Below are 27,977 nucleotides of genomic sequence, written 5' to 3'. Positions count from 1 at the left end.
CTTCATGTAATCCCAGACAGACTAGATGATGTTGAGATCAGGGCTCTGTGGGGGCCAGACCATCACTTCCAGGACTCCTTGTTCTTCTTTACGTTGAAGATAGTTCTTAATGACTTTCGCTGTATGTTTGGGGTCGTTGTCATGCTGCAGAATAAATTTGGGGCCAATCAGATGCCTCCCTGATAGTATTGCATGATGGATAAGTATCTGCCTGTACTTCTCAGCATTGAGGAGACCATTAATTCTGATCAAATCCCCAACTCCATTTGCAGAAATGCAGCCCCAAACTTGCAAGGAACCTCCACCATGCTTCACTGTTGCCTGCAGACACTCATTCGTGTACCGCTCTCCAGCCCTTCGGCGAACAAACTGCCTTCTGCTACAGCCAAATATTTCAAATTTTGACTCATCAGTCCAGAGCACCTGCTGCCATTTTTCTGCACCCCAGTTCCTGTGTTTTCATGCATAGTTGAGTCGCTTGGCCTTGTTTCCACGTCGGAGGTATGGCTTTTTGGCCGCAAGTCTTCCATGAAGGCCACTTCTGACCAGACTTCTCCGGACAGTAGATGGGTGTACCAGGGTCCCACTGTTTTCTGCCAATTCTGAGCTGATGGCACTGCTGGACATCTTCCGATTGTGAAGGGAAGTAAGCATGATGTGTCTTTCATCTGCTGCAGTAAGTTTCCTTGGCCGACCACTGTGTCTACGGTCCTCAACGTTGCCCATTTCTTTGTGCTTCTTCAAAAGAGCTTGGACAGCACATCTGGAAACCCCTGTCTGCCTTGAAATTTCTGCCTGGGAGAGACCTTGCTGATGCAGTATAACTACCTTGTGTCTTGTTGCTGTGCTCAGTCTTGCCATGGTGTATGACTTTTGACAGTAAACTGTCTTCAGCAACCTCACCTTGTTAGCTGAGTTTGGCTGTTCCTCACCCAGTTTTATTCCTCCTACACAGCTGTTTCTGTTTCAGTTAATGATTGTGTTTCAACCTACATATTGAATTGATGATCATTAGCACCTGTTTGGTATAATTGTTTAATCATACACCTGACTATATACCTACAAAATCCCTGACTTTGTGCAAGTGTACCTAGAAGAATTGATGCTGTTTTGGAGGCAAAGGGTGGTCACACCAAATATGGATTTGATTTAGATTTTTCTTCTGTTCACTCACTTTGCATTTAGTTAATTGATAAATATAATCTATTAACATGTCTATTTTTGAAAGCATTCTTACTTTACAGCATTTTTTCACACCTGCCTAAAACTTTTGCACAGTACTGTATATATATATTTTTTAAGTTAAGTAAGTTAAGTAAAAATGTGTTCTTCTGTGACCCGAGGGACCTTACAATACTTCCTGAAAGTTTTGTTGAAAAATATTGATGTTTGGGCAGATTACAAGACAGTCTTTCACCTGAGTGATTGCAATGACAAAATACACATTTATTCTCAGGGTCTTTATAAGCAATAATAGGCACTACTCTCAATTTATTTTCTCAAAATAAATATTTATGAATAAAATATATAAGGAAAAAACGTACGTGATACATTTAGTTCATGAAATAGTATATGCTTATATCCACTTGTTTCTTGATTTTGTTTAATATATATGTTTTAAAAACATATCTATATATGAAAACACGTGAGACAGAATAAATGGTCTAATATAATTCTAAGTCGCATACATGAGATTTACAGTGTTTCCCCTTTTTTATTCTGTGATGTTTTATATCTGCTTTTGTCCTTGCCTGGCTGCTGTCTGTCTGTCTCCGCTCTTCAGACACCGAATGCCCCTGGCAGAGTGCTCTGTAGTGCACAGGTGTAGCAGTGATTAGAAACACAGCAACAACAGTTCAAGTGGTGAAAACGAAGCTTTATTAATTGCTTTTAAATAATAATACTGACTATACACAACGATGTGTAAAGTCAGTAAAACCACAGGGTTCAGTCCCGAAATAATAATAACAGTAAAGACACACACTTTGAAACACACATATGCTCACAAGTCCAAGAGGGAGTGCTCCTTGGTGCAAGTGGTGTTGTAAATATGTGAATAGTGAATACAGTGGTGCAGTGCAGTCCGGGTCTAATGCTGGCTTAACGGAGACAGCTTCCGGATATTTAGCCGTCTACAAATAACAAAACAAGAACAGTTAATATAAGAAAGTTTACAAACGAGAGGAGGCCATTCGGCCCATCTTGCACGTTTGGTTGTTAGTAGCTTATTGATCCCAGAATCTCATCAAGCAGCTTCTTGAAGGATCCCAGGGTGTCCGCTTCAACAACATTATTGGGGAGTTGGTTCAAGACCCTCAATTCTCTGTGTAAAAAACATTCCTCCTATTTTCTGTTCTGAATGCCCCTTTATCTAATCTCCATTTGCGACCCCTGGTCCTTGTTTCTTTTTTCAGGTCAAAAAAGTTCCTTGGGTTGACATTGTCAATATCTTTTAGAATTCTAAATGTTTGAATCAGATCGCCGCGTAGTCTTCTTTGTTCAAGACTGAATAGATTAAATTCTTTAAGCCTGTATGTATACAGTGCCTTGCGAAAGTATTCGGCCCCCTTGAACTTTGCGACCTTTTGCCACATTTCAGGCTTCAAACATAAAGATATGAAACTGTAATTTTTGTGAAGAATCAACAACAAGTGGGACACAATCATGAAGTGGAACGAAATTTATTGGATATTTCAAACTTTTTTAACAAATAAAAAACTGAAAAATTGGGCGTGCAAAATTATTCAGCCCCCTTAAGTTAATACTTTGTAGCGCCACCTTTTGCTGCGATTACAGCTGTAAGTCGCTTGGGGTATGTCTCTATCAGTTTTGCACATCGAGAGACTGAAATTTTTGCCCATTCCTCCTTGCAAAACAGCTCGAGCTCAGTGAGGTTGGATGGAGAGCATTTGTGAACAGCAGTTTTCAGTTCTTTCCACAGATTCTCGATTGGATTCAGGTCTGGACTTTGACTTGGCCATTCTAACACCTGGATATGTTTATTTGTGAACCATTCCATTGTAGATTTTGCTTTATGTTTTGGATCATTGTCTTGTTGGAAGACAAATCTCCGTCCCAGTCTCAGGTCTTTTGCAGACTCCATCAGGTTTTCTTCCAGAATGGTCCTGTATTTGGCTCCATCCATCTTCCCATCAATTTTAACCATCTTCCCTGTCCCTGCTGAAGAAAAGCAGGCCCAAACCATGATGCTGCCACCACCATGTTTGACAGTGGGGATGGTGTGTTCAGGGTGATGAGCTGTGTTGCTTTTACGCCAAACATAACGTTTTGCATTGTTGCCAAAAAGTTCGATTTTGGTTTCATCTGACCAGAGCACCTTCTTCCACATGTTTGGTGTGTCTCCCAGGTGGCTTGTGGCAAACTGTAAACGACACTTTTTATGGATATCTTTAAGAAATGGCTTTCTTCTTGCCACTCTTCCATAAAGGCCAGATTTGTGCAGTATACGACTGATTGTTGTCCTATGGACAGAGTCTCCCACCTCAGCTGTAGATCTCTGCAGTTCATCCAGAGTGATCATGGGCCTCTTGGCTGCATCTCTGATCAGTCTTCTCCTTGTATGAGCTGAAAGTTTAGAGGGACGGCCAGGTCTTGGTAGATTTGCAGTGGTCTGATACTCCTTCCATTTCAATATTATCGCTTGCACAGTGCTCCTTGGGATGTTTAAAGCTTGGGAAATCTTTTTGTATCCAAATCCGGCTTTAAACTTCTCCACAACAGTATCTCGGACCTGCCTGGTGTGTTCCTTGTTCTTCATGATGCTCTCTGCGCTTTAAACGGACCTCTGAGACTATCACAGTGCAGGTGCATTTATACGGAGACTTGATTACACGCAGGTGGATTCTATTTATCATCATTAGTCATTTAGGTCAACATTGGATCATTCAGAGATCCTCACTGAACTTCTGGAGAGAGTTTGCTGCACTGAAAGTAAAGGGGCTGAATAATTTTGCACGCCCAATTTTTCAGTTTTTTATTTGTTAAAGTTTGAAATATCCAATAAATTTCGTTCCACTTCATGATTGTGTCCCACTTGTTGTTGATTCTTCACAAAAAATTACAGTTTCATATCTTTGTTTGAAGCCTGAAATGTGGCAAAAGGTCGCAAAGTTCAAGGGGGCCGAATACTTTCGCAAGGCACTGTATGACATGCCTTTTAAACCCGGAATAATTCTGGTCGCTGCTCTTTGCATTCTTTCTAGAGCAGTAATATCCTTTTAGTAGCGAGGTGATCAGAACTGAACACAGTATTCTAGATGAGGTCTTACTAGTGCATTATACAGGTTTTTTTTTTCTTTTTTCTTTCTTTAAAAATGTAGTCGTTGCCAATTAGTTTTTATTATTTTCTACCCAATTTGAAATGCCCAATTATTTTTAGGCTCAGCTCACCTCTACCACCCCTGCACTGGCAGCTTACATGCAAGCCCGCAGGCGCCCGGCCAGACTACAGGGGTCGCTGGTGCGCGGTGAGCCGAGGACACCCTGGCCGACCTAACCCTCCCTCCCCCCGGACGACGCTCGGCCAATTGAGCGCCGCCCCCTGGGAGCTCCCGTCCACGGTCGGCTGTGGAATAGCCTGGACTCGAACCGGCGACGTCCAGACTGTAGAGTGCATCCTGCACTCTAGCGAGTGCTTTTACTGGATGCGCCACTCGGGAACCCCTGCATTGTACAGTTTTAACATTACTTCCCTTGATTTAAATTCAACATTTTTCACTGTATATCCAAGCATCTTGTTGGCCTTTTCTATAGCTTTCCCACATTGTCTGGAAGACGACATTTCTGAGTCAACATAAACTCCTAGGTCTTTTTCATAGTGAAATTTCCCATATGATATAATGCACATTTTTATTGCCTGCGTGCAGTACCTTACACTTTTCTCTATTAAATGCTTTGCTTGCAGGGACTCGACTTGAGTCACGAAAAATTGCGACTTGATGTGGAGTCATTGACTTGAGTCATTAAAACTCTGATTTCTACCAATTGAACTTGCAATCAAACTAACGATTTCTGTTCAGTTTTCAAGTAGCCTAAAATTACATGTAGATGAATACAGTTTTCATTATTGTGCATTGAAATATGTTCTAAACTGATGGTGCTGTGATTTCATATACATATATCTGAAAAATCAGGTATATAGTTAAGCAGGGGTGTGCAATTCCTATCGCCCGACACCTGGGACAGCAAGATTTGTGTGAGGGACAGGACGTTTTAACATTCAACTTTGCCTGTCGGACAAGTACTTTTTTTCTTCTTTTGTCACAACGTTCTGTTGCTAGAAACTCCTGCAGATTTCGAGGGAGTCACGCAAGGTACTGAAAACTCCTATGCAGAAGTCTCGCACATACAAATGAAAAAAAAAAGAAAAAAAGCTTAACTCTAAACTTTACAATATTTGCCAGTTGCCCCGCGCCTATTGGAGAACGGCGACTATTTGAGACTCTGCGTTTATTATGCAAGATCACTAACATCTGCAAATACTTCAGATGCAATCATGATAAAGCTGCCTGCACACAATCTTATAGAAACGACATAAGTAAATTACAACATTACAGCAACATCATTAAAGGTTGTGTCAGTGGGTAAGAACAGTTGGTACTGTACCCCCCCCCCCAGTACAAACGACAGTGTATGTATGTGTGTGTGTCTATATATATATATATATATATATATATATATATATATATATATATATATATATATTATATATATATTGTTACCTCCTGCCCGTCCATCTCGGTCGGCTTACTCACTGGCTTACCCCGGGCAGGTCGCTGCGCGAGTCTCGCAGATCGTTGGAGGGTGGATGGAGACCAAAGGCTTGCTTTATCCGGCGGCAGAAAATAATGCACTGACTCAGCCAGTTTAACTGAAACCAACCGTTTATTAAGAAAACAATGTAACAGTACAGAGGTTGTATTCAGCACTGCAAGGCCCTCCGTGTAGTACACTCATACCGCAGCACAGTCCCGCAGTACAGTACCTCACCCTAACGCAGCTGGGAATCAGAGCGCGCCAATACTCCCGCTCCGAGTTTATATAACAAGGCTCCTTCCCGCCACACAAATGTAACAATTTCAGAGACAGAGGAGGGAGTGCTTGGGGGTTTCAATACATAAAACACAACCAATACATACAGTTGACAATACAAACACAGGAGATATTCACATACACTAGACCCCACTAGTATAACAATATATATATATATATATATAATTCACTCTCAAAGTCAAAACATCTACATTGGTAAGCATGGACAATCGATGAAAAGTTAACCAGCAACGAATCTTCATTGCAAAACAACCGCATGAAATACTGTGTTAATACGAAAAAAAAATGCAACCCTGTAAATATCGAAAAATAAGTTCATACTGTTGGCCCACAACACACTCAAAAATGCTTCAAACTGTTTTTAAAATTAACAAGAAAATCAGTACAAGTACCAGTTATCACAAAATCAAAGCAACAGTGACTAATTTGTTTTTATAACGTGTACATTGATAAATAAGAACACTGGAAAAGGAGCAAAATACGAATATTCATTGCAAGACTCAAATGCACGAAATACTGTTAATAAAAAAATAAAAAAAACATGTACAGATACACTAAAGGCAACCCTGTTAATACTCAGCACGCTCACTAATACCCTGTTACTTTCAGCACGCTCAAAAAGCTTCACAACTGGTTTTAAAATGAATAATATCATTACAAAAAAAAAACTGTATGCATTACGTGTACCTTAAAGTAATTTTAAATTCAGTTTTCTTATCATTCATCCTGAGCCTCAGGGTCTTTTCATCGCTATTTTAAAACACATTGGTAAGCTCGCTGTATAGCCGTGTGTGTACTGACTGGAACATTCCTTATGACGCGCATGATATTATTACACCGTGTAACAATTATTTTATTTTTTTTTGTTCCTGGGTAGTAAGTGTTATTTCCTAATTGCTTATGCCTCAAAAGTATAGAAAATGGCTATTATTCCCCACAAACTTTGCTTTTGTGACCAGGACAGTGATATTTTGAAATTTACCTATTTTCCAGAACATTCCAGATAGATTCAGTGCTGAGTAAACTTGGAGTAACTTCTAGAACTTTCTAGAACTTTCCGGTAATATAAATAGTAGTATAAATACAGGGGCCTTAAGCCCACCAGTTCAGTTTAGTTCCAGCTGCCTAAGTGGATACATATCTGCATTTTTCTGAGATGGCATCAAGGTCATAGGAGACTTCAAAATGGTGGCATTCCTGATGGGTCTCCAAGGCGGTTTTACCAAGTTTCCCTGCTATCTTTGCCTTTGGGACAGCAGGGTCACCAAGGTGCACTACCACAGGCGGGACTGGCCACAGCGGACCGAGTTCTCTGTGGGGAGGAACAACGTCAAGTGGGAGCCACTGGTGGACCCCCGGAAGGTGCTGATGCCACCACTGCACATCAAATTGGGCCTTATGAAACAATTTGTCAGAGCTCTAGATAAGGAGTCAGCAGCCTTCAAGTACCTTCAAGACTTCTTCCCTAAGCTGTCTGAGGCAAAGGTCAAAGCCGGTGTCTTCGTCGGATCACAGATAAAGAAGATCCTGGAGTGCAATGAATTCCCCAAGAAGCTCACTAGTAAGGAGAAAGCGGCTTGGAACAGCTTTGTCGCAGTGGTTCGGGGCTTCCTGGGCAATCCCAAGGCCGAAAACTATGTGGAGCTGGTTGAGACTCTGGTGTAGAACTACGGCACAATGGGCTGTAGGATGTCCCTCAAAGTCCATATCCTTGATGCTCATCTTGATAAATTCAAGGAGAACATGGGAGCGTACTCGGAGGAGCAAGGAGAGCGCTTCCACCAGGATATACTGGACTTTGAACGCCGCTACCAAGGACAGTATAACGAGAACATGATGGGAGACAACATTTGGGGGCTGATTCGTGAAAGTGATTTACAGTATAATCGTAAATCTCGAAAAACTACTCACTTCTAAATCTTTTGTAGTCATTTTTGTATTACTTTAGTATAAATACATGTTAATTTGGATTCATATGTTGTTTTTTTCTGACTTTATGTGAACGAAAAGACACAAATTTTCTCATTAGAAATAGGTAAATTTCAAAATATCACTGTCCTGGTCACAAAAGCAAAGTTTGTGGGGAATAATAGCCATTTTCTATACTTTTGAGGCATAAGCAATTAGGAAATAACACTTACTACCCAGGAACAAAAATTGTGTTACATAGTGTTATTCATAACCCGACGTTTTAAAAGAGACCCGGCGTCTATTTACCATATTTCCCAGCAGCCCCGGCGCGTATTGGAGACCGGCGATTATTTGAAGTTTTATGGTATCCTTATAATTGACAAACCCTCAGTCACACACAGTAACAAACGCATTTATAAGAATGCAGCAATGCTATTGCATTGCCTTTGTCTGTAGTAGGAGCCCAGTACAGTTTGACCACCAGCTTTAAGAAGAATATTTAACATAATAAAATTACAAAAATCTATAAACTATTGTATATGTAATGGTTTAGCAATGTATGTATTTTTTAAAAAAATGTAATTGGGTGGTTGGCAGTAGGTTTTTAAAGCTATAGATTGACTTCATTATTTTAATAAAGCTTTGCGCTGTGAGACCGACAGCACGACGCCACTGACCATATAGGAAACCAAAACATATTAAACAAGCATTGTTCTTCTGGGTGATGTAGTTAGAAACCAGTCATTTTAACCCTTCTGCTCAGGTGAACATTTTACCTGTTTGACATAACGTGACTTTCAACTTGTGTATCAGGCAAATACCCACTGAAAGTATACCATATTATACCTTTCTAAACAGCTGTTTTCAGTCTAAGTTTTAAAATGTCCTCGGAAATTCACGTCTCCATAAGTGTAATCTCGTGATCTCATACCTAAAACCTGTAAAAGCATCAGTGGAGCCACAACACTCGGGAAGTAGGATCAGAAAGAATTGTATAAATACTGTGTCTGGTTTTCGTTTTACACTAAATTGTTCGACTGGTGCATAGTGTAAAGAAGTTCACTATCAGATGGATCTGTCAACTCATCAACATCTTCTGTAAAAAATATAGGCCTATTTTTTCTTTCGGGTCGGTAAGCATTCTTGGTTCTGTAAAGCAATTTAGTCTGCTGTCCGGTAATGCTGTGCTTTAAAATCATGGTATACACGGTAATCGAAACCGAAACCTAAGATACTGAAATGCAGCACCTCCTATTAAAAGATATCTCCATTGGCATGGTGTGTGAAGTCTGATTTTCCATGTATAATGACACAAATTAGGTGGGCAAGTATATTCTGAATTACATTTGATTTTAAGGTACTCCCTGACCCTGTGTATTTTATGTTTTGTGTTGTTTTGTATTATTTAAATGTACTGTTTTGTGTATTTAAAACACGCCATTTTGTTATTGTTTGACCTCCAGATAAAATCGTGAGAATGCGTGGTCAACAGGAAGTGGTTATTGACAAACTGGCTGTTGACCACACAGATGAGAAACCCCGTGCCAAATGTGGCAGAGGGATAAACTAGGTCATTTAAGAGCGAGCTAATCTCTCTGCCAGAATATAAAAACCTGCTGCTTTGACTGAACAGGGTAGAGTGTTCAGAGGTAGAACGAGAAAGCGAGACAGTAAGAACTAGAAACAAATAGAAGCAATTGCTCCTCACGCTGGCTTTAAACCAGCACTCTACTGGTTTGATTTAGGGTTCACTTTACTTTGTGTTTTGTCTGTTTGTTTTGGCCCACCCTGCAGTCCTGACTGTGTGTCCGTCTTCTTCCAGGCCTGGCGTCACCAGCAAGCCTGCTCACAGGCAGACCTTTATTATTAATCACTAAATTGATTGTTTGTTTAATAAAAGCACAATTCTAAAAGCTATAGTCTATTTCTGTGTGTGTTTTGTGGGATGGTGGGAGGGCAAGTAGATTTTTCTAGCATTTTGTCCCATGGATAAGAAGTTTTTTTTTCCAAAATTGCACACCCCTGTTAAGCGTGTTACATGTAATAATAACCAATTTTTCAGAAATATTTATACACTTAAAAAGAGATTACACTTAAGCAGGTTGGTGATTCCCAGTCCTTAGATAAAATCTCACTTTGCCGTTAACATAATGTATTCTGCTATAATTATAATTTTACTGAACTTCAATATGAAATCACAGAACCATCATCACCAGGCCCTGGTACTCTCCCGCCTAGACTACTGCAACTCCCTCCTGGCTGGCCTCCCTGCGTCCGCCACCCGTCCGCTCCAGCTCATTCAGAACTCTGCTGCCCGCCTGGTGTTCTCTCTGCCTCGCTTCGCCCACGCTACTCCACTACTCCGGTCGCTCCACTGGCTCCCGATCACCGCTCGCATCCAGTTCAAGACTCTTGTACTAGCCTACAGATGCCTTGACCAGACTGCACCCAGCTACCTCCAGACCCTCATCTCTCCCTACACCCCCACTCGACCTCTCCGCGCCGCCTCCACTAGAAGACTAGCTCTACCTCTGCTACGCTCCCCTGCCTCCAGAGCCCGCTCCTTCTCCACCTTTGCTCCGCAGTGGTGGAATGACCTTCCTACAGACCACATTCCGGCGCCTCCTTAAGACTCACCTCTTCAAACAGCACCTGTAGAACTCCTCTGTTTGTATCCTGGGACACTATCACCCTTCATTTAAATGTGCTTTATTTTGCTCTTATCTGCCCCCTATTTTACTGCATTTAATCCTGTACTTCAGAATACTGTAATCTGCCAAGTGTTTAACCTGTAGTATTTTGTATTTAATCATATCCTGATGTAACTATCACTATGTGATCATATCCTGATGTAACTATCACTATTATCTGCTGTATTATTGAATTGTGGTTTGTCACACTTGAACAAAAGTTATTGTATTTCTTGCTCTTATTGTATTACTTGTATTGTAACACTTGAAATGTATTTGCTTACGATTGTAAGTCGCCCTGGATATAAATAAATAATAATAATAATAATAATAATAATAATTTATAACGTATTTAAATGCACGATAATGCAAACTGCATTCATCTACCTGTAATTTTTAGGCTGCTTGAAAACTGAACAGAAATCATTATGCACATAACCTTATGTATAGTTAATGCTGTGCTCATTTTTGCAGAGCATAGTCCTAGTACAGTCTCTTAGTTGGACTGTTTAGCTGTCACTTGCTGAAGCTGACTTTACAGGAACAAAATATCTACAGATTCCGTTACTGACGCTTCGTAGAACAGATACAAAGTTATGATACTCTTCTATACCAAACGTGCATATACATTGTTTTAATCGCAAGTTTATTTAATGAAAGATGTTAAACGTTTATATACAAACATATAAATACTGTATATAATTCATATTAGTACTGTATTTTGAAACAAACTATTAAAAATGTATATTTTCTTAATTGGTAACATGTCAATTTTCTTAAAAGGAAAGTAGAAATTTGGTCAAATCACATCAAAGTGTTCTCGCTCACCGGGGGTGCACAGTAGCGGTCACAAATTCCAAGTATCTGGCACTTTTTCATATACAGTCAGCACTCGGATATACGACACTCAGATACACGTCACACAAGATTTGTAGGACACCCAACACGTTTTGCCGTTACACTTTGCCTGTCGGACAAGTAGTTTTTATTTATGTATTTTCCCTTGTTCTCTCTGTTGCTAGAAAGGCACTCCGGGTATATTTGTAGAGAGCCACGCAAGTTTCTGAAAACTGTATTGTGGAAGTCTGGTACCGAAGCACAAACATTTTAATTCCATATTTAATAGAAATCAGACTTTGCTTTTGATTTTTTATTCAACATAATATTGTAAATAAGAAAACAAATGAAAATGGCATGGACAAAAATGATGGGACCGCTAACCTAATATTTTGTTGCACAACCTTTAGAGGCAATCACTGCAATCAAACGTTTTCTGTAGCTCTCAATGAGACTTCTGCACCTGTTAACAGGTAGTTTGGCCCACTCTTCCTGAGCAAACTGCTCAAGCTGTCTCATGTTTGATGGGTGCCTTCTCCAGACTGCAAGTTTCAGCTCTTTCCATAGATGTTCGATAGGATTCAGATCAGGACTCATAGAAGGCCACTTCAGAATAGTCCAATGTTTTGTTCTTATCCATTCTTGGGTGCTTTTAGCTGTGTGTTTTGGGTCATTATCCTGTTGGAGGACCCATGACCTGCGACTGAGACAGAGCTTTCTGGCACTGGGCAGTACGTTTCGCTCCAGAATGCCTTGATAGTCTTGAGATTTCATTGTGCCCTGCACAGATTCAAGGCACCCTGTGCCAGGCGCAGCAAAGCAGCCCCAAAACATAACCGAGCCTCCTCCATGTTTCACTGTAGGTATGGTGTTCTTTTCTTTGAAAGCTTCATTTTTTCGTCTGTGAACATAGAGCTGATGTGACTTGCCAAAAAGCTCCAGTTTTGACTCATCTGTCCAAAGGACATTCTCCCAGAAAGATTGTAGCTTGTCAATATGCATTTTAGCAAATTCCAGTCTGGCTTTTTTATGTTTTTCTTTCAAAAGTGGAGTTCTCCTGGGTCTTCTTCCATGGAGCCCACTTTCGCTCAAAAAGCGACGGATGGCACGATCAGAAACTGACGTACCTTCACCTTGGAGTTCAGCTTGTATCTCTTTGGCAGTTATCCTTGGTTCTTTTTCTACCATTCGCACTATCCTTCTGTTCAATCTGGGGTTGATTTTCCTCTTGCGGCCTCGCCCAGGGAGGTTGGCTACAGTTCCATGGACCTTAAACTTCTTAATAATATTTGCAACTGTTGTCACAGGAACATCAAGCTGCTTGGAGATGGTCTTGTAGCCTTTACCTTTACCATGCTTGTCTATTATTTTCTTTCTGATCTCCTCAGACAACTCTCTCCTTTGCTTTCTCTGGTCCATGTTCAGTGTGGTGCACACAATGATACCAAACAGCACAGTGACTACTTTTCTCCATTTAAATAGGCTGAATGACTGATTACAAGATTGGAGACATGTGTGATACTAATTAAAGAAACTAATTAGTTTGAAATGTCACTATAATCCAATGATTTATTATCTTTTCTAAGGGGTACCAACAAATGTGTCCAGGCCATTTTAGAATATCTTTGTAGGATAAGCAATAATTCATCTCTTTTCACAGCTTCTTTGCTTTATTCTATGACATGCAAGTATACATGATAAAATAGCTTTTAATTTCATCACTTTTCAGGAGGAATGAAGTATTATTTCAATGAGCTGTAAGGGTACCAACAAATTTGAGCACGTCATATATATATATATATATATATATATATATACACACACACAGGTAGTGGACAAAAAATTTGAAACACCTGGGTAAATGAGGGACACCAAGTTTATTATTATTATTTACAATTGTTACAAGATATCACATTATTTTTACATACAATTACATTATTTCTTTACACATTATTTTTACATACAATTACCCATTTATATAGTTGGGTTTTTACTGGAGCAATCTAGGTAAAGTACCTTGCTCAAGGATACAGCAGCAGTGTCCCCCACCTGGGATTGAACCCATGACCCTCTGGTCAAGAGTCCAGAGCCATAACCACTACTCCACACTGCTGCCCAAAAGCAAGGGCTTCCACACAGATGTGGCTCATACGTTAATTAAGCAAATAACTTCCCAGCATGCTTTGGGTCACGTATAAAAATACTGGACAGGCTTGGTTGCCTATCATTATGGCTAGCATGGCTGCAAGAGGAGACCTCACTGACTTTGAAAGAGGGGTGATTGTTGGGGTGCGTTTGGCAGGGGCTTCAGTGACCAAGACAGCTCAACTTGCTGATGTTTCACGAGGAACGGTGTCTAAGGTGATGTCGGCATGGAACGCCAAGGGAAAGACAACATCAGCAAAGTGCAACAGTAGGCGGAAGTGCATACTCCAGGATCGTGATATCCGTGCATTAATTCGAAGTGCAAGGCAAAACCAGGCAAGCAACTGCAGATCAATTGACTGCAAATTTCAACCTGGGGCACGAGCAGCAAGTTTCATCAAAAATGGTCCGCCGAGAACTCCACAGAGCAGGATACCATAGTGGCCCAACGCCACATTGGTGTATCCATTTTTTTGTCCACTACCTGTATGTATCTATGTGTGTGTGTGTGTGTGTGTGTGGTTAAGACATTGCATGTAGTAATGTAAATACTGTCAAATAAATTAAATTAATGAAGTCAGTTTTGCAAAACGACGGCTGATACCAACTGAAAGGAGTAAAATAAAACTGAATATTTGACAACTGGATCCGACTGAAGTTACAGAAAATGACTGATATGTAGGCCTACTACAAATAAAATACCAGAGCAGCGTCTTGTTTAAAATAGCAAACTGGTTAGTTGTGCAAATTTACATAAACTGGAAGATATGACAAGACACCTTGATGTCTTCACTAGCTTCCATGACAGCAGGTATTTTTTGACAGGTGTTTTCTTTAATTTTGGTGGTGCAGGTACTTGGTTAGCACAGGTGCAGTGACAGACTTGCCTTTGTTCCTGAGTAGTTCCTAATCGTGACATTGTGCTGGATATTGTAACGGCTTGGAACACTGATGGACCAATCAGCATGCAGCATTCTAACAATCCGTTTTATAATAAGTATGGTATAGTACTATTAAGTAAAATAAATATGTCCTAGAAATAAACAAAAGAAAAAAACATTTTATGTCTGCAGAATTTGATGGAGCCTACTGTAAATATCGTGTGCATTTTGGTAGAAAAACAGTAAAAAATCTGAGAAACGTGACAGGTTGTACACACGTTCTTTATAAATCACAAATCAGCAGTAATACAATGTGTCTGTGATGCAACAAACTAAAACACCTGTACATCAGAAGTTGAATTCAGCTTATAGAGAAAGAGTGGATAAAACAGGCAGAAGCTTTTTTAATGTTTGAATAACTCTCAAGTATTGCTTATTATAGTTGTACTCTTTATATGCTACTTAAATGTACTCGCAAATGTGTTCCAAACTGCACTGAAAGAAACATTTCCTTAAAGTGTGGTATACATTTGTTGAGGTGAGGTGGGGTCACAGGGAACCTTTTGTGTATCTTGAAGAATTTAGTGAACCAGTCAAGCTACAAAGCTAGGTCCGCCCCTGTTAATCATTAATTGATTGTGTTCAATGCTAAATAAAACCAAAATCCTTTTAAGAAGGACAAGTAGATTTCTCTAGCATTTTGTCCCTTGGACAACAAGTTTTTTTTCAGAAATTGGCCGCCCCTGTATTTGTGTGTGTGTGTGTGTGTGTGTGTGTGTGTGTGTGTGTATATAAAATATATTGTAATAAATTAATGCACTTACCCGCCACACGCGATTTCCGACTCTGTCACCAGTTTTCTGATAGAAAGCCCATCTCCTTCAGTGTTACAATTTTATTTGATTATCCGTCGCAGCCCGTGGTGGTGTGTAAAAAGTAGTGTAAAACAGTTCATCATTGAACAGTTTAGATACTGTGGTGTATTTAGTTGCTTTAAAAAAAAAATCTGAGATCTTTAGTTGCTTTTGTGCATTTTCTTTTGCAAGTGAACTGTGACATTAGGGCCTTCTCGAGCAGCACTATAGTTCTGCAATTTTGAATACTGACTTACTGACTTGGATACTGTTTTAATTCTGGATACTGTGTTGTTTTTTTCAGAATCTTATGTTAAATTGCATTGTCTTTTATGTTTTACACAGTTCTGTGTTTGATTTCATTCCATTTTGATTTCATTTTGCTGTTGGGTCCACTGTTGTCTCTTTTGGCAAGTGATTTTTTCAGAATCATATTGTTCTGAATTAAAATACTTCTGTTGAAAATATAGTACTGTACCAACAAAACCAATACAGTGCATCTAAATGGAAGCCTACTTATTTTAAAACACAGTCCTTTCAGCTATGTATTTTTGACATTTGTATCTTTTTTGTGTTCCCTGAAAAACGGACCAGGGTTGGAACGGGTCAAAATGAAATAATCAGATATGCGTCACACGCGTTTAACCATCACTGAAGTCAAGCTTTTATAGGGTCGGATATGTGAGTGCTGACTGTAATATACTTAGGATTTTTATTTATTTATTTTTTTAAATATTATGAGGCCACCAAAGCATTTTGTTTTGAGAACCACTTTTTTAGATTCTTTTTATATGATTAATAAGTGCAGTTCATTGTACAACACTAAATGAAGATCATATTAAACATCCCTTTAATTCAAGCTGTTGTCCCTTTGCATTAGCATCCCTGTGGTTTTGTCTCCAGGAGTCTGCTGTGTCCCCTTGTAGTCCTTTCAGTGGTGTAGTCTCCAGATCCCTGCAATGGCACTCCTGAGATGTGGCTTCCTGTCCCAGTACACCCAGCACCACCTGCTTGTTTTCCTCCTTACGTTCTTAAGGTAAATGTATTGCATTGGTATTTATAGTGCATTCCTCCTGTGTGATCACAAGGCCCTGTCACACTAAAAACAGAACAGACATCCGTTGTTTTCTTTGCACTTGGGAACTGTTCATTTAATTGAATGTAGTTAAGGAACAATTGGTTTTCTGTCTTTATTCACTTCCTGTGTAACTGTTAATAGAACCTAACTGCACATAGGTTCATATTGTTGGCTTACTGTAGTGGGGCCCTATTACCTGTAACACAGGAAATTTAACTGATAGTATTACATGGCAGGAAAAACTACATCGTGAAATCAATCAATCAATCTTTATTTAGTGTAGCGCCTTTCACAGCAAGTTGCCGCAGAGCGCTTTAACATATGCAGAACGTCAGCAATCAAAACATAGACTGTAAAAGACAATGAATAAAAAAGTCAGTTTAATAAATATGCTAAACTATAAAATGAAATGTGCAAAGATAACCAGCTGAACAATGTGCAGCTTCTGTATTGCGATGTAAGCATTTAAGAACATTGAACAGCAATGGAATAGAACACAAAAGAAGTCTCTTTCTCTGGGTTATACGCGAGTGCTATACATTAAGTGAAACTATCTTGAAAAATTATTTGATGCATGCAAACATTTTTGCACTTGTTTCTTCTTGTTTTTTGTTGCTCTTATTCCTGCACTTTTTCTTTCTCCAGCTATGCCCTGCTCCATGCTTCTCGAAAGACATTCAGTAATGTAAAGGTCAGCATAACAGCCCAGTGGACACCCTCCATTCAGAATGCCAGTCTCCCCATCCTGGCTCCTGGGCAGGTATGTTGTCTGCCGCACTAGGGCAGCTTTGTATAATAATATGGTATGAATACAGCCCCTTATAAAGAGAGGAAAGGCAGCTGAGTACAATGTTTTTCTTTGTGGCACATTCAGGCTCCTGATTTTTTTTTTTTTAAAACATGAGTAGCTGTTATTAACTTCATGCTAATATTGGACTTGGCTTTCGTCCAGATAAAATGAGATCATACTGGTGAGACCAAGTAATACATAGCTTTGCCTTCAGCGCTTTCCCTCCACCAGGTGACGTGGATTTCCCATTGGCCCGGAGTTGATGGCTGAAGTGTAATGCTGGCTCCAGGTATCAGCCAAAGTGCAGCCTCCCTAGCGCCATCTCCTGTCTTTGGTCGACAAGCCCACAACAACTCCGGAAGGCTCGGCAGTGCTGCTGGTGCCCCAGCACCGCTCCCAACGCAGACCACTTTACTTACAATTGCAGCATTATAACAACAGTACAACAAAAACTCTCATCACTTTTTAGAAATTCTTTTTTGTGCTGTAGATTTCAAAGCAGACGGCCTTCAAACTCTCATCTGTGCTAATGTCTTTATCTGGCACATATACATCAGAAAACTTGTGTCGCAAATTTTCAATCATGTCATACAGGGTGATTGATGTGGTAATCTTCCTGGTTTGTATCACAGTTGTGTGCATTATTATCTGTGAAGTGTACTTCATTAGCAGAGTAAATAAGTTCCTTACAACCCCTTGTAACATCACAAAAAAATAAATACCCTCTGTAAAAATATATACTTCTCTGTAGCTAGCTGCCGTCCATTTCTTACTCCCAGCTGTGCTATCTATGGATGGGCCGGTCTGTCAAGCACATTTTTTAGGGACAGCTGCCATCTGCCATTGAAAAATAAAACTGTGGATTTTAGTAACATATTGTCTTCTTATTTATTAACTGAAGCACATCGAAAAGACTTGCACGCTGTTCTCACAGGAGTGACAAATTTGGACTCGTTTGCGCTCCACGTGGAAATTGTGGGATAAGCAGCTGTGTGGTTAAGGTCCCCAATCGGCCTCTTTCTTCCTCAACCAGAGGCAGTTGCAACTTTTCTCTGCCTCCTCGGATAGAGCCTGCACTATACACTGCAACTGCTGTCCACTGAATCCATTACCTCTGAGAAGCCGGGTCATGGAGTGCGCAACAAATCCCTGACAACCCAGCTCTACTGGATAAACCTAGACTCTCCACTCCCACTGATCCACCTCTACTGGATAAACCCAGACTCTCCGCTCCCACTGCTCCACTGCTCTCAGGTGGGAAAATAAGGTACTGGCCAACATCTGCTTGCATTCTCCAATCTCTACCCTGCAATTGTCCCATAATTTTGCTGGTTCTCTCCCAGATGGAGGAATGGCGTTCTCTGTGTGCAGCTATTGCTGATATTGGCAGTGAGCTGTTGATCTTATTACACCATTCTTCCAGTGCTAATGCCAAGCATCGCAGCACCTGGTCATGACACAAAGTGAAGCGACCGTGACTCCGAGACACCTTGCAGCCAGTAAGAATGTGCTTCAGGGTAGCCGTTGATGAACATAAAGGACATGATGGTTCTCCCCTACCCACATTCAGGTTCTGCTGTGATGGAAAAACATCATATGTGGACCTGATTAGGAAGCGGATCCTCCTCTGTTCCATTGTCCACAGGTCTCGCCAGCCAATCTTGCGCTGTTCCACATTGTCTCATCTCACTGCTTAGCCTGGGACTGCACCTTGACACGCCTCATCCTCTCTTACTTTCAGCTGGAACTGCTTTGTGCCATCTCGGGGGAGACAAACTGAAACCAAAGCCTACTCTTCCCTGTTGTACTTGCCCCATGATATCACTGATACGAAGGGCATCATTACCCAATTCGTTAGAAAATTTAGGAGGCTTTCACCAACATGGCCTCCTAGTACCTTCACATTGGCATGCACCTTTCAAACCCAGGGCCCTAAAGCCTCCAGATTCCAGTTAGGAATGTACACCATCACATGTCCTCCCCCTTTGCTTGATCCTGTGGGATCAGGCACACAAATCTCTCCCTGTCTGGAGGAACCTTGACAAGAAATCAGCATTTATATTTTCCTTTCCTGTGCTTTACATCAAAATAGTAAGGCTGTAATGCCAGAAACCACCTGGTTATTCTTGCATTTTTGTCTTTTTTTTTTTTCCTGTGCATCCACTGTATGAGCACAGAGTCTGTCACAAGCATACATTTTCTAATCCTGAGATAATAGCGGAGGGTTAGGGTTCTGGGTTATTATTAGTAGTTTATTTAGCAGACGCCTTTATCCAAGGCGACTTACAGAGACTAGGGTGTGTGAACTATGCATCAGCTGCAGAGTCACTTACAATTGCATCTCACCCGAAAGACGGAGCAGAAGGAGGTTAAGCGACTTGCTCAGGGTCACACAATGAGTCAGTGGCTGAGGTGGGATTTGAACCGGGGACCTCCTGGTTACAAGCCCTTTTCTTTAACCACTGGACCACACAGCCTCCTGGGTTACCCCAGAGATAATAGCAAAGGGAGGGTTGTATCGCCCATTTCACTGCTAAGCCTACAGATGCCTTGATCAGACTGCACCCAGCTACCTCCAGACCCTCATCTCTCCCTACACCCCCACTCGACCTCTCCGCTCCGCCTGCACTAGAAGACTGGCTCTACCTCCGCTACGCTCCCCTGCCTCCCGAGCCCGCTCCTTCTCCACCCTTGCTCCGCAGTGGTGGAACGACCTTCCTACAGATGTCAGGACTGCCCAGTCCCTGACCACATTCCAGCGCCTCCTTAAGACTCACCTCTTCAAACAGCACCTGTAGAACTCCTCTGTTGTATCCTGGGACACTATCACCCTTCATTTAAATATGCTTTATTTTGCTCTTATCTGCCCCCTATTTTACTGCATTTAATCCTGTACCTCAGAATATTGTAATCTGCCAAGTGTTTAATCTGTAGTATTTTGTACTTAATCATATCCTGATGTAACTATCACTATTTAATCATATCCTGATGTAACTTTCACTATTATCTGCTGTATTATTGAATTGTGGTTTGTCACACTTGAGAATTATTGTATTTCTTGTTCTTATTGTATGACTTATATTGTAACACTTGAATGTATTTGTATTTGCTTGCGATTGTAAGTCGCCCTGGATAAGGGCGTCTGCTAAGAAATAAATAATAATAATAATAATAATAATAAACACTCCTTTTTCAATTGTTGCATAGTTTTTCTCTCTGGGGAAAAGCTTCCTGCTTCAATACAGGGTGCACTTCACCCTCGTATATTTGTGACAGCACTGCCCCAAGCCGACCTCTAAGGCATCTCTCTGTAACATAAATGGTTGTTAAAAATGAAACGCACATTTTTTTATATTGGCTTTTTAATCCGCTTTTCTCAGGGACTCTAACACAGCCTCAACCTTTCCAATGTGTGATTCCCAATCGACACTGCAGATTACCACATCGTCTGAATACACTGCGGCAAACTGCTCACGCGTACCTAGTTCATTAACCTTTGAAATGTGGCTGGTGCCCCATGTAAGCCAGATGGCAGTAAAATGATACGCTGAACGCTGTTTTCTTTCTAGAGGAGGCTGACAGCAGTACCTGCCAGTAACCCTTGGTTAGGTCCAGGGTCGTTATCAATTTAGCTTTGATTTTGGACACCTGAAGACAGTCAGTGCAGAATCTTACAGTTCCATCAGGGTTCGGTACCATTACCACCGGGCTACACCATTCACTATTTGATTCCTCAGTTAATTTCAGTTTCAGCATTTCTTGACTTCTGCCATATCGACCCTTTCCGATTTCCGGAACCCTGTAAGGCTTTATGTGAACTCTTACCATGGGAGGAGTTATGATTTTATGTTCAATTAAGTTGGTTCTACCTGGTACCTCTGAAAATACATATTTATTTCTATTTATTAATGATCTAACTGCCTCTTTCTGTTTATTTGTCAAATTTTCACCATTTTTTAGCTGGCACTCACTTACACTAGCCTTCATGTCGGGGGGCAGATCCATGTCCTCCTCCTGTGCTGTTGCTACAAGTGTATCCCTTTCTTTCCACGGTTTCAACACGTTAATTTGGTAAATTTAACAGGGCTTTCTTTTACCTGGCTAAAATACCTTCTAATTTACTTCATTGATTTGCTGTACTACTTGGTAGTGCCCTTGCCATTTAGCTAGAAATGTATGTACGTGTGAGGGTAACGGGACAGTAACCTTGTCCCCACTGCAAACTGTCTTGTCCTTGTGCTTTAATCAAGTTTTCTGAAACCAGGGCACTGATTTGGGTCATTCTGTTTCTCATTTTAACAATGTAATCTATCACACTGTCCACTGTACTTGCTTTTTCCTCCCAGAGTTCCCTTACTATATTTAGAATACCTCTTGGTTGTCTACCATATAATAACTTAAAAGGTGAAAATCCTGTCGAAGCCTGGGGAACCTCTCTAATGGCAAACATCAAATATGACAGATTATCCCAATCCTTCCCATCATATTTAATAACTTTAACACCTGTTTTAGTGTTTTGTTAAATCTGTCAACAAGACCATCTGTTTGGGGGTGGTAAATTGAGGTTTTAATCTTTTTTTTTTTTATGTGGCATAATTTGCACAGTTCCTTCATTATTGCGGACGTGAATGGGGTTCCTTGATCCAAAATGTTCTCTTTTGGAATCCCTACCCTCGCAAAGACCTGCACCAATGCCTGCGCTATCATTTAAGTATTAGCGTTTCTTAATGGAATAGTCTCTGGGTATCTCCTAGCATCATCTAGTATCACTAGAATATACTGAGAACCTGCTTTTGGATTTTTCAAGCGGTGTGACCAAATCCATCACTATGCATTCAAACAGTACTTGTATTACTGGCAATGGAATTAGCAGAGCCTGTTTGGGTTTCTGACCTGACACCAATTGACCCTCCCGGCAGGGAGTCGTTATAAATTCCCGGACAGTAAACCCTGTGTAATATTTTTTCCCTGGTCTTATGAGCCAGTTGTATCTCTTTAAACAGCCCAGGTACTAACAACTGCTCCAACCATCCCCATCCTCTGTTTTACTCTATACAATAGATCTTTATCCACAATAAAATGCAGAACATTAAAACTGTCCCGATTTTGCCTATAATACCCTCCAGTATCTGTCACCTGATTAAATGCATACTGTAAATTCTGGTCATTAATCTGTTCTTTTTTAAAATCTAAGGGTTTCGTCCCAGTCTTTATCCCGACTATCCTCTGGCTCTAAAAATGGTTCTGCCACACCACTGGATTGGGAGGACCTGTGTTGTGGCTCTGCACTTTTCCCGGTCCACTTTCCCCCGGGAAGCCTTTGTGGTTTAGCTTGGGACCTCTGTTTTTGGCTACGTGGTTTCTGGGCTCCTCCAACACTTCAGGTTCAAAGGGAAACCGGTCTGCTAATGTCTCTGTCTGTACACTAGAGGGACACAGCTGTATCTCACCAGAAATAAGTACCTATCCACCCTGCAACAGCTTGTCGAAATCTTGACAGTCCTGACCCACATTCCTGACCTGGGAAAAATGCCCATTTTAATTTTAAACTCTTGTAAACTTAGTTTTACTGTGACCAAAGTAGCTGGGTAAGTTTTTATATCCCTGTGAATACAAACAATACAGACTTCAGACTGGTTCACAAGCTCAAAGTTTCCCATTACATTCAGCGGACACGACACCCTGAATCAAGAGAAGCTACCGTATTTTTACCTTCTATTTCCACAGGTATTACATGTTCTATGATGGCCGGTGCAGTAAATAAATTGCTGACTGTATTAATCATATTACATTTGATATTAGGACAATCCCTTGCAATATGACCCCAGCCATAGCAATTGAAACACTGTATTTTCCCAGCATGGAACCTTTTTTTTAACTATACCATCATTGTACTGTGTACCTTTCCCACCCCTTCACGGTCTCAGACTGCTCTTCAGCGCCCCCGTGCCCAAATTCAGTCTTGCCGGTACCTCCAGTAGTCTGGGACTTCAGGTTCAGGGCACGCCAGTGCTGCTTGTCGCTGTAGGGGAAGTGGTTCTGACAGTGTCCATCGCTGTGGCTCGTTGGTGGTTTGGGGATCGCCTTGAGCCACCCACTTCAAGATAAACTTCAAGAAAAACTGTCCAGGACCAGTAGCTCGATCACACGAGCTGAACTGTAGATTTTTATGGTTTTAACCATCTTTGGACTAAATTAATTAAATCAAACAGCTGCAACCTCTGTACTTTTCCTTCAATATACCTCCAGGTATGGAAGCGTTGTGCTCTAACCACAGGAGTGACACCCACACTGGTCAATGTTTTGGACTTGAGCAAAATGTAGTCAGCAGCTGCAGCTGGCTCCAGGTCGGAATAAGCTTTCTGCGCCTCCCTGCTCAGGAACAGAGCAACAGTGCAAGTCAACTGTTCTGATGGCCAGGCCTCCCTTTCCGCTGTCCTCTCAAAGGCTAGTAGGTAAGCCTTGACGTCGTCATTTGGAGTCATCTTTTGCAACAAGTAGCTGGCCTGACTCGGATGAAGATCCCCTGCTGTGGGTGTTCATTTAAGCAAAGTTCCTGTTCCTTTAGCTGCAGCATTTACAATGGGGAAAAATCTGTTTCCCCACAAGGGTGTTCTCTTAGGTGAAGTGTTCTCTTAGGAGGTGTTCCTGTACGCGGAGATGAGTATTTCTTTGTCACTTACCACCAACCAAAACACAAGTTTCTTTGCTGTTTGATTTTAGTTTTTTTTTTTTTTCTCTCTCCCCCCAATTTTCTTCAACCACACATTTCCTCCATTTGTGCTTTTGAAGGTCAAACAATTATTCAATTGACATACATTGTTACCCAATTCATTATACAATTTAGGAGGCTTTCACCAACATGGCCTCCTAGTACCTTCACATTTAGCAAGATGGAGGACATCTTCTTAACCCCAGGGCCCTGAAGCCTCCAGATTCCAGTTAGGAATGTATATTCCATCACAACAGTAATAAGACCTTCTTGTATTTTGTTGTATTTGTCAAATGCAGGTATGGAATGAGAACCAGTTATTTCCAGACCCACAGGAAGCCACTCTCTTTTTGGGAGCCTTGGACACCATCTTCCTCTTTTCTTATGCTGTGGTGAGTAACGACACGGCACTCTGAGGTCACATGATGCGGGGCTGCTGGTTATTACTAGGGTCAACAAAAGCAACACGAGAGGTAGAGCTTTGAAATTATGGAATGCTCTGCCTTTGTTTGTCAGGGAAGCTGGGACCGTTACAGTTTTCAAGTCAAGATTAAAAACACACTTTTATAAAATGGCTTTCTTATCTTAGTGAGTTTTAACGTAACTTTTAAAATTGCTGCTTTTGTATTATGTGCATACTGTTATTTAAATCTGTTCTTTAATTGGTCTGACTCTGGCAGTTGTATGTGTGACATGCTATACACATGTATTGTGGTTTGTTATTTTTTTTTTTGTTATGTACTGTACAGTGCTTTGTGGTGCACTTTTTATACAAAAGTTATATAAATGCAGTAAATAAATTACAATATAAGTAAATCCAACTTTCGTTCCAAGCTGTGCTGGTGTTATGACATGTTTGCTCAGGTTGGAACGCTTGTTCGCCAATAAGCTCCCTCTATTCTTGCTGTTTTATAAACCATGCTATACTATTGTTCAAAACCAACCATTTACATAAAGCAGTAATCTTGTAAACTCTGCTACATGATACTAGGTATGTACAGTATATAATCGTCTTTTTCCTTGTTTTGTAACTTGATTACTATTGAATGAACTATATGGTATTTTTCTGTGTGCTCTTGCTCGCCTCCTCTCCCCCACCCCTGTACTGGTTTGCAGTATCAAAGCTGTCCTGTTTCCCATTCCACCAGGGCCTCTTCATCAGTGGCATCATTGGAGACCGGCTGAACTTGCGATATGTTCTGTCCTGCGGGTTATGCTGTTCTGCAGCTGTGGTGAGCATAGGACTTCATGTTACTAATTAATTCACATTAAGCTTATTTTTCTACCCAGCTATAAGTTTGGCTTATCTAAAAAACTGCTAATCAACCTATGAAACCTAAGGCTACTACTGAAGTAACTTGTTGATTTTGTGACATTTTAAAACTCTTTTCTTGTTTCTCAAATGAGCACTCACATATTTCTTTATACAGATAATGTCCCCTATAGACCGTTGTATGACAAGTTGTCTTCAGGTTTCCTTGTGTTTCATGGCTTTTGGGAGTTTTAGTTGATCTTGCGAACGCTCTTCTCACCCACCCTCTTCTCTTCTCCCTGCTAGGAGTTTGTTTTCGGAACCTTGACGGAATGGTTTCATTTCTACAATGTCTACTTCTACTGCAGCCTCTGGGGGCTCAACGGATTACTGCAGTCAACTTGCTGGCCGTGCGTGGTGGCTGTCATGGGGAACTGGTTTGGAAAAGCAGGGTACTGTCTCCAGTGTATTTGTCGGTATAGTATACCTGACTGTATACAACATTTTGGGTGTTTATTAATGTTAACAGTGGGAAGGCATATTGTTACACCAGTTATAAGAACATACAAAAATTACAAATGAGAGGAGGCCATTCAGCCCATCTAAGCTTGTCCGGTTCCTAGTATCTGATTGATCTCACAACTTTCTTAGTTGTCTGAAAGGATCCATGTGATTCTGCCTCAGCAACATGACTAGGTAACCCATTCCATCCCTTCACCAATCTCTGTGTGAAGAAGAGCCTCCTTCAACAACATGACTAGGTAGCCCATTACAACCCAATAATAACAAATCAATAAAACCCAGGACCAATGGTTGAGGGCGTTGTTTAAACGAGGGAGTTTCATTATTACAGAAGAACACTCTACAGCAATGTCGTTATCAGTAGTATACTACAAGTTTTTTAAGTTATTTATTTACCTCTGTTTGTCTGAAATAATCATTATAGTCCACTGAAGGATTTTTGAATAGCAGGGCTTGTTTCATCAGTAAGCAAAGGTTTTAGAACAGATGTCATAAATAAGTCATCTTTTCTGTTATTGAGTTATAACCAGGGGTTCACATAGCATTTATCATTGGGTTCTCACGTGAGTAGCAGTAGAAATGGTTTGGTACACACCAAAATGAGGGGTCATCATCCAAATCGCTGTCTGGCTCCACCTCCTCCTCTGACCGTTCAAACAATTGGATGACAGTGTGTGGGGCTAATCACATTAGTTTGTTTAATAATTATTTAAATAATTTCTGTGTGTTAATTAACCTGAATGGATACTATTTGACCATTACCATATTAGATCACCGACTAAATAAAGACAATCTATTATTTATCTATTAAATAATCTGAGTATTAATTAAGACCTCATGATAATCATGATGAGGTCTCAGTTTATTATATAATAATACTAATGGTACAGATAGAAAATCATTGAGGTAACAGTTCAACATACACGCCAATACAGTAAGAGTTAATACTAATTCATTAAATACTATTGTTCAGTCTAGATTCAACACATCATTCCAGCACTGTACATTAACTCTTCGGCATCGATCTCAGCCTAGCCTGCACAGACTTTTCAGCCTGTGATGATGTCACTCTGCTGACAGTTCCTTGCTGAGCCACACAGACAGTCCCTCTGCCTCTATTGCTTACATGCAAACTAACCCTTGTTCAAACACAATTTCTTAGTAGCAGGTCACAGCTAATGCTGGACTATAATTGTTCAATAACAATTACAGAAGTATACTTTCAACAGAGTTGTAATGAACACACAAAACAACCCTCTGGAGCTTTAATAATTTGTATTTATTTTTTCTACAGATGAATGATCAATGACACTGTCATCTTTGTTTTCCAGATTCCAGAATTGAGTTTATCAGCTCTAGATGTGTTTTGATTAATTATATATATATATATACGGCTTTGCATGCTGGATAGATGTTTTAGAGTTAGTTTGGTTAAAAATGTTTTGCTTTTTTAAAGAATAAATTCATAAACGAAAATGGACAGACTAGACCACAGCAGCGTGATTTTGGGAATAGGCACAATCAACATTGCCAGACTAAAGGAGGTTGAGGACGGAACTGCATTGTTTTCAAAGAATTTAAGTGGTCTGTGAATTTTGTCATAGTGGGTGAACAGATCAATTATTACACCTGTAAAAAAAAAAAAAAAAAAAAGTGTTTGTTTGCACTGCTGGGGTATTTGTTTATGAGTCCGCAGCTACAATACCAGTCTTTTACGTTAGTACGGTTATTCAAAATACAATTGACCTCCTTAGTATTACTGTACGTTTGTGCATTTTAACTACATTGATGATTTTATTTACACACAGCTGAAATTTTATTGTGCTAAGTATAGATGGTTAATGGGTTTATGGTGCGATGTGTTTTGTGAAATATTTTCGCTATTTTTATGTATTAGTGACCCTTTTTTATCTGAAAATAATGAAAATTACATATTTTGTAACACACATTTATTATACTAAACTCTTTAGCCTTTCAAGATACATTTCTTTCTGTAATATTAAGCAAATTCGGTTGAGTATTGATTTTGAACTGGAGTATATGTGTGCGAGTCTGCAATGGTTTTAAAACTCTAATTTCGCTTCAGTTGCATTACTTGGACTGTTTTTCCTTTGTAACTGCTATGTTTTAAGGCCTAGAAGCAATATCTCTATCAAATATTAAATTATTATTATTTGTTTATTTAGCAGACGCTTTATCCAAGGCGACTTACAGAGACAAGGGTGTGTGAACT

At 40.3% G+C, this 27,977-nt stretch overlaps 1 protein-coding gene across 2 annotated transcripts in view; it reads left to right on the top strand.

Moving 5' to 3' along the window:
* Positions 1 to 27,977, top strand: part of slc37a3 (solute carrier family 37 member 3) — a 55,782-nt gene that overhangs the window by 3,973 nt on the left and 23,832 nt on the right. The window contains exons 2-6 of one of the 2 annotated variants that reach the window (XM_034032057.3): positions 16,294 to 16,426; positions 17,114 to 17,228; positions 24,270 to 24,362; positions 25,119 to 25,202; positions 25,529 to 25,674. In XM_034032057.3, the coding sequence (XP_033887948.1) occupies positions 16,350 to 16,426; positions 17,114 to 17,228; positions 24,270 to 24,362; positions 25,119 to 25,202; positions 25,529 to 25,674 (515 nt within the window). In that variant the 5' untranslated portion in view covers positions 16,294 to 16,349. Of the gene's footprint in view, positions 1 to 16,270; positions 16,427 to 17,113; positions 17,229 to 24,269; positions 24,363 to 25,118; positions 25,203 to 25,528; positions 25,675 to 27,977 lie in introns of both variants that reach the window. The other variant, XM_034032058.3, reaches the window with a different exon arrangement.

This window comes from Acipenser ruthenus, chromosome 14, assembly GCF_902713425.1.
Source record: "Acipenser ruthenus chromosome 14, fAciRut3.2 maternal haplotype, whole genome shotgun sequence".
In the NCBI taxonomy this organism is placed as follows: domain Eukaryota; kingdom Metazoa; phylum Chordata; class Actinopteri; order Acipenseriformes; family Acipenseridae; genus Acipenser; species Acipenser ruthenus.
Note: the sequence above shows the minus strand (reverse complement) of the source record. Positions and strands in the feature narration are given on the sequence as shown.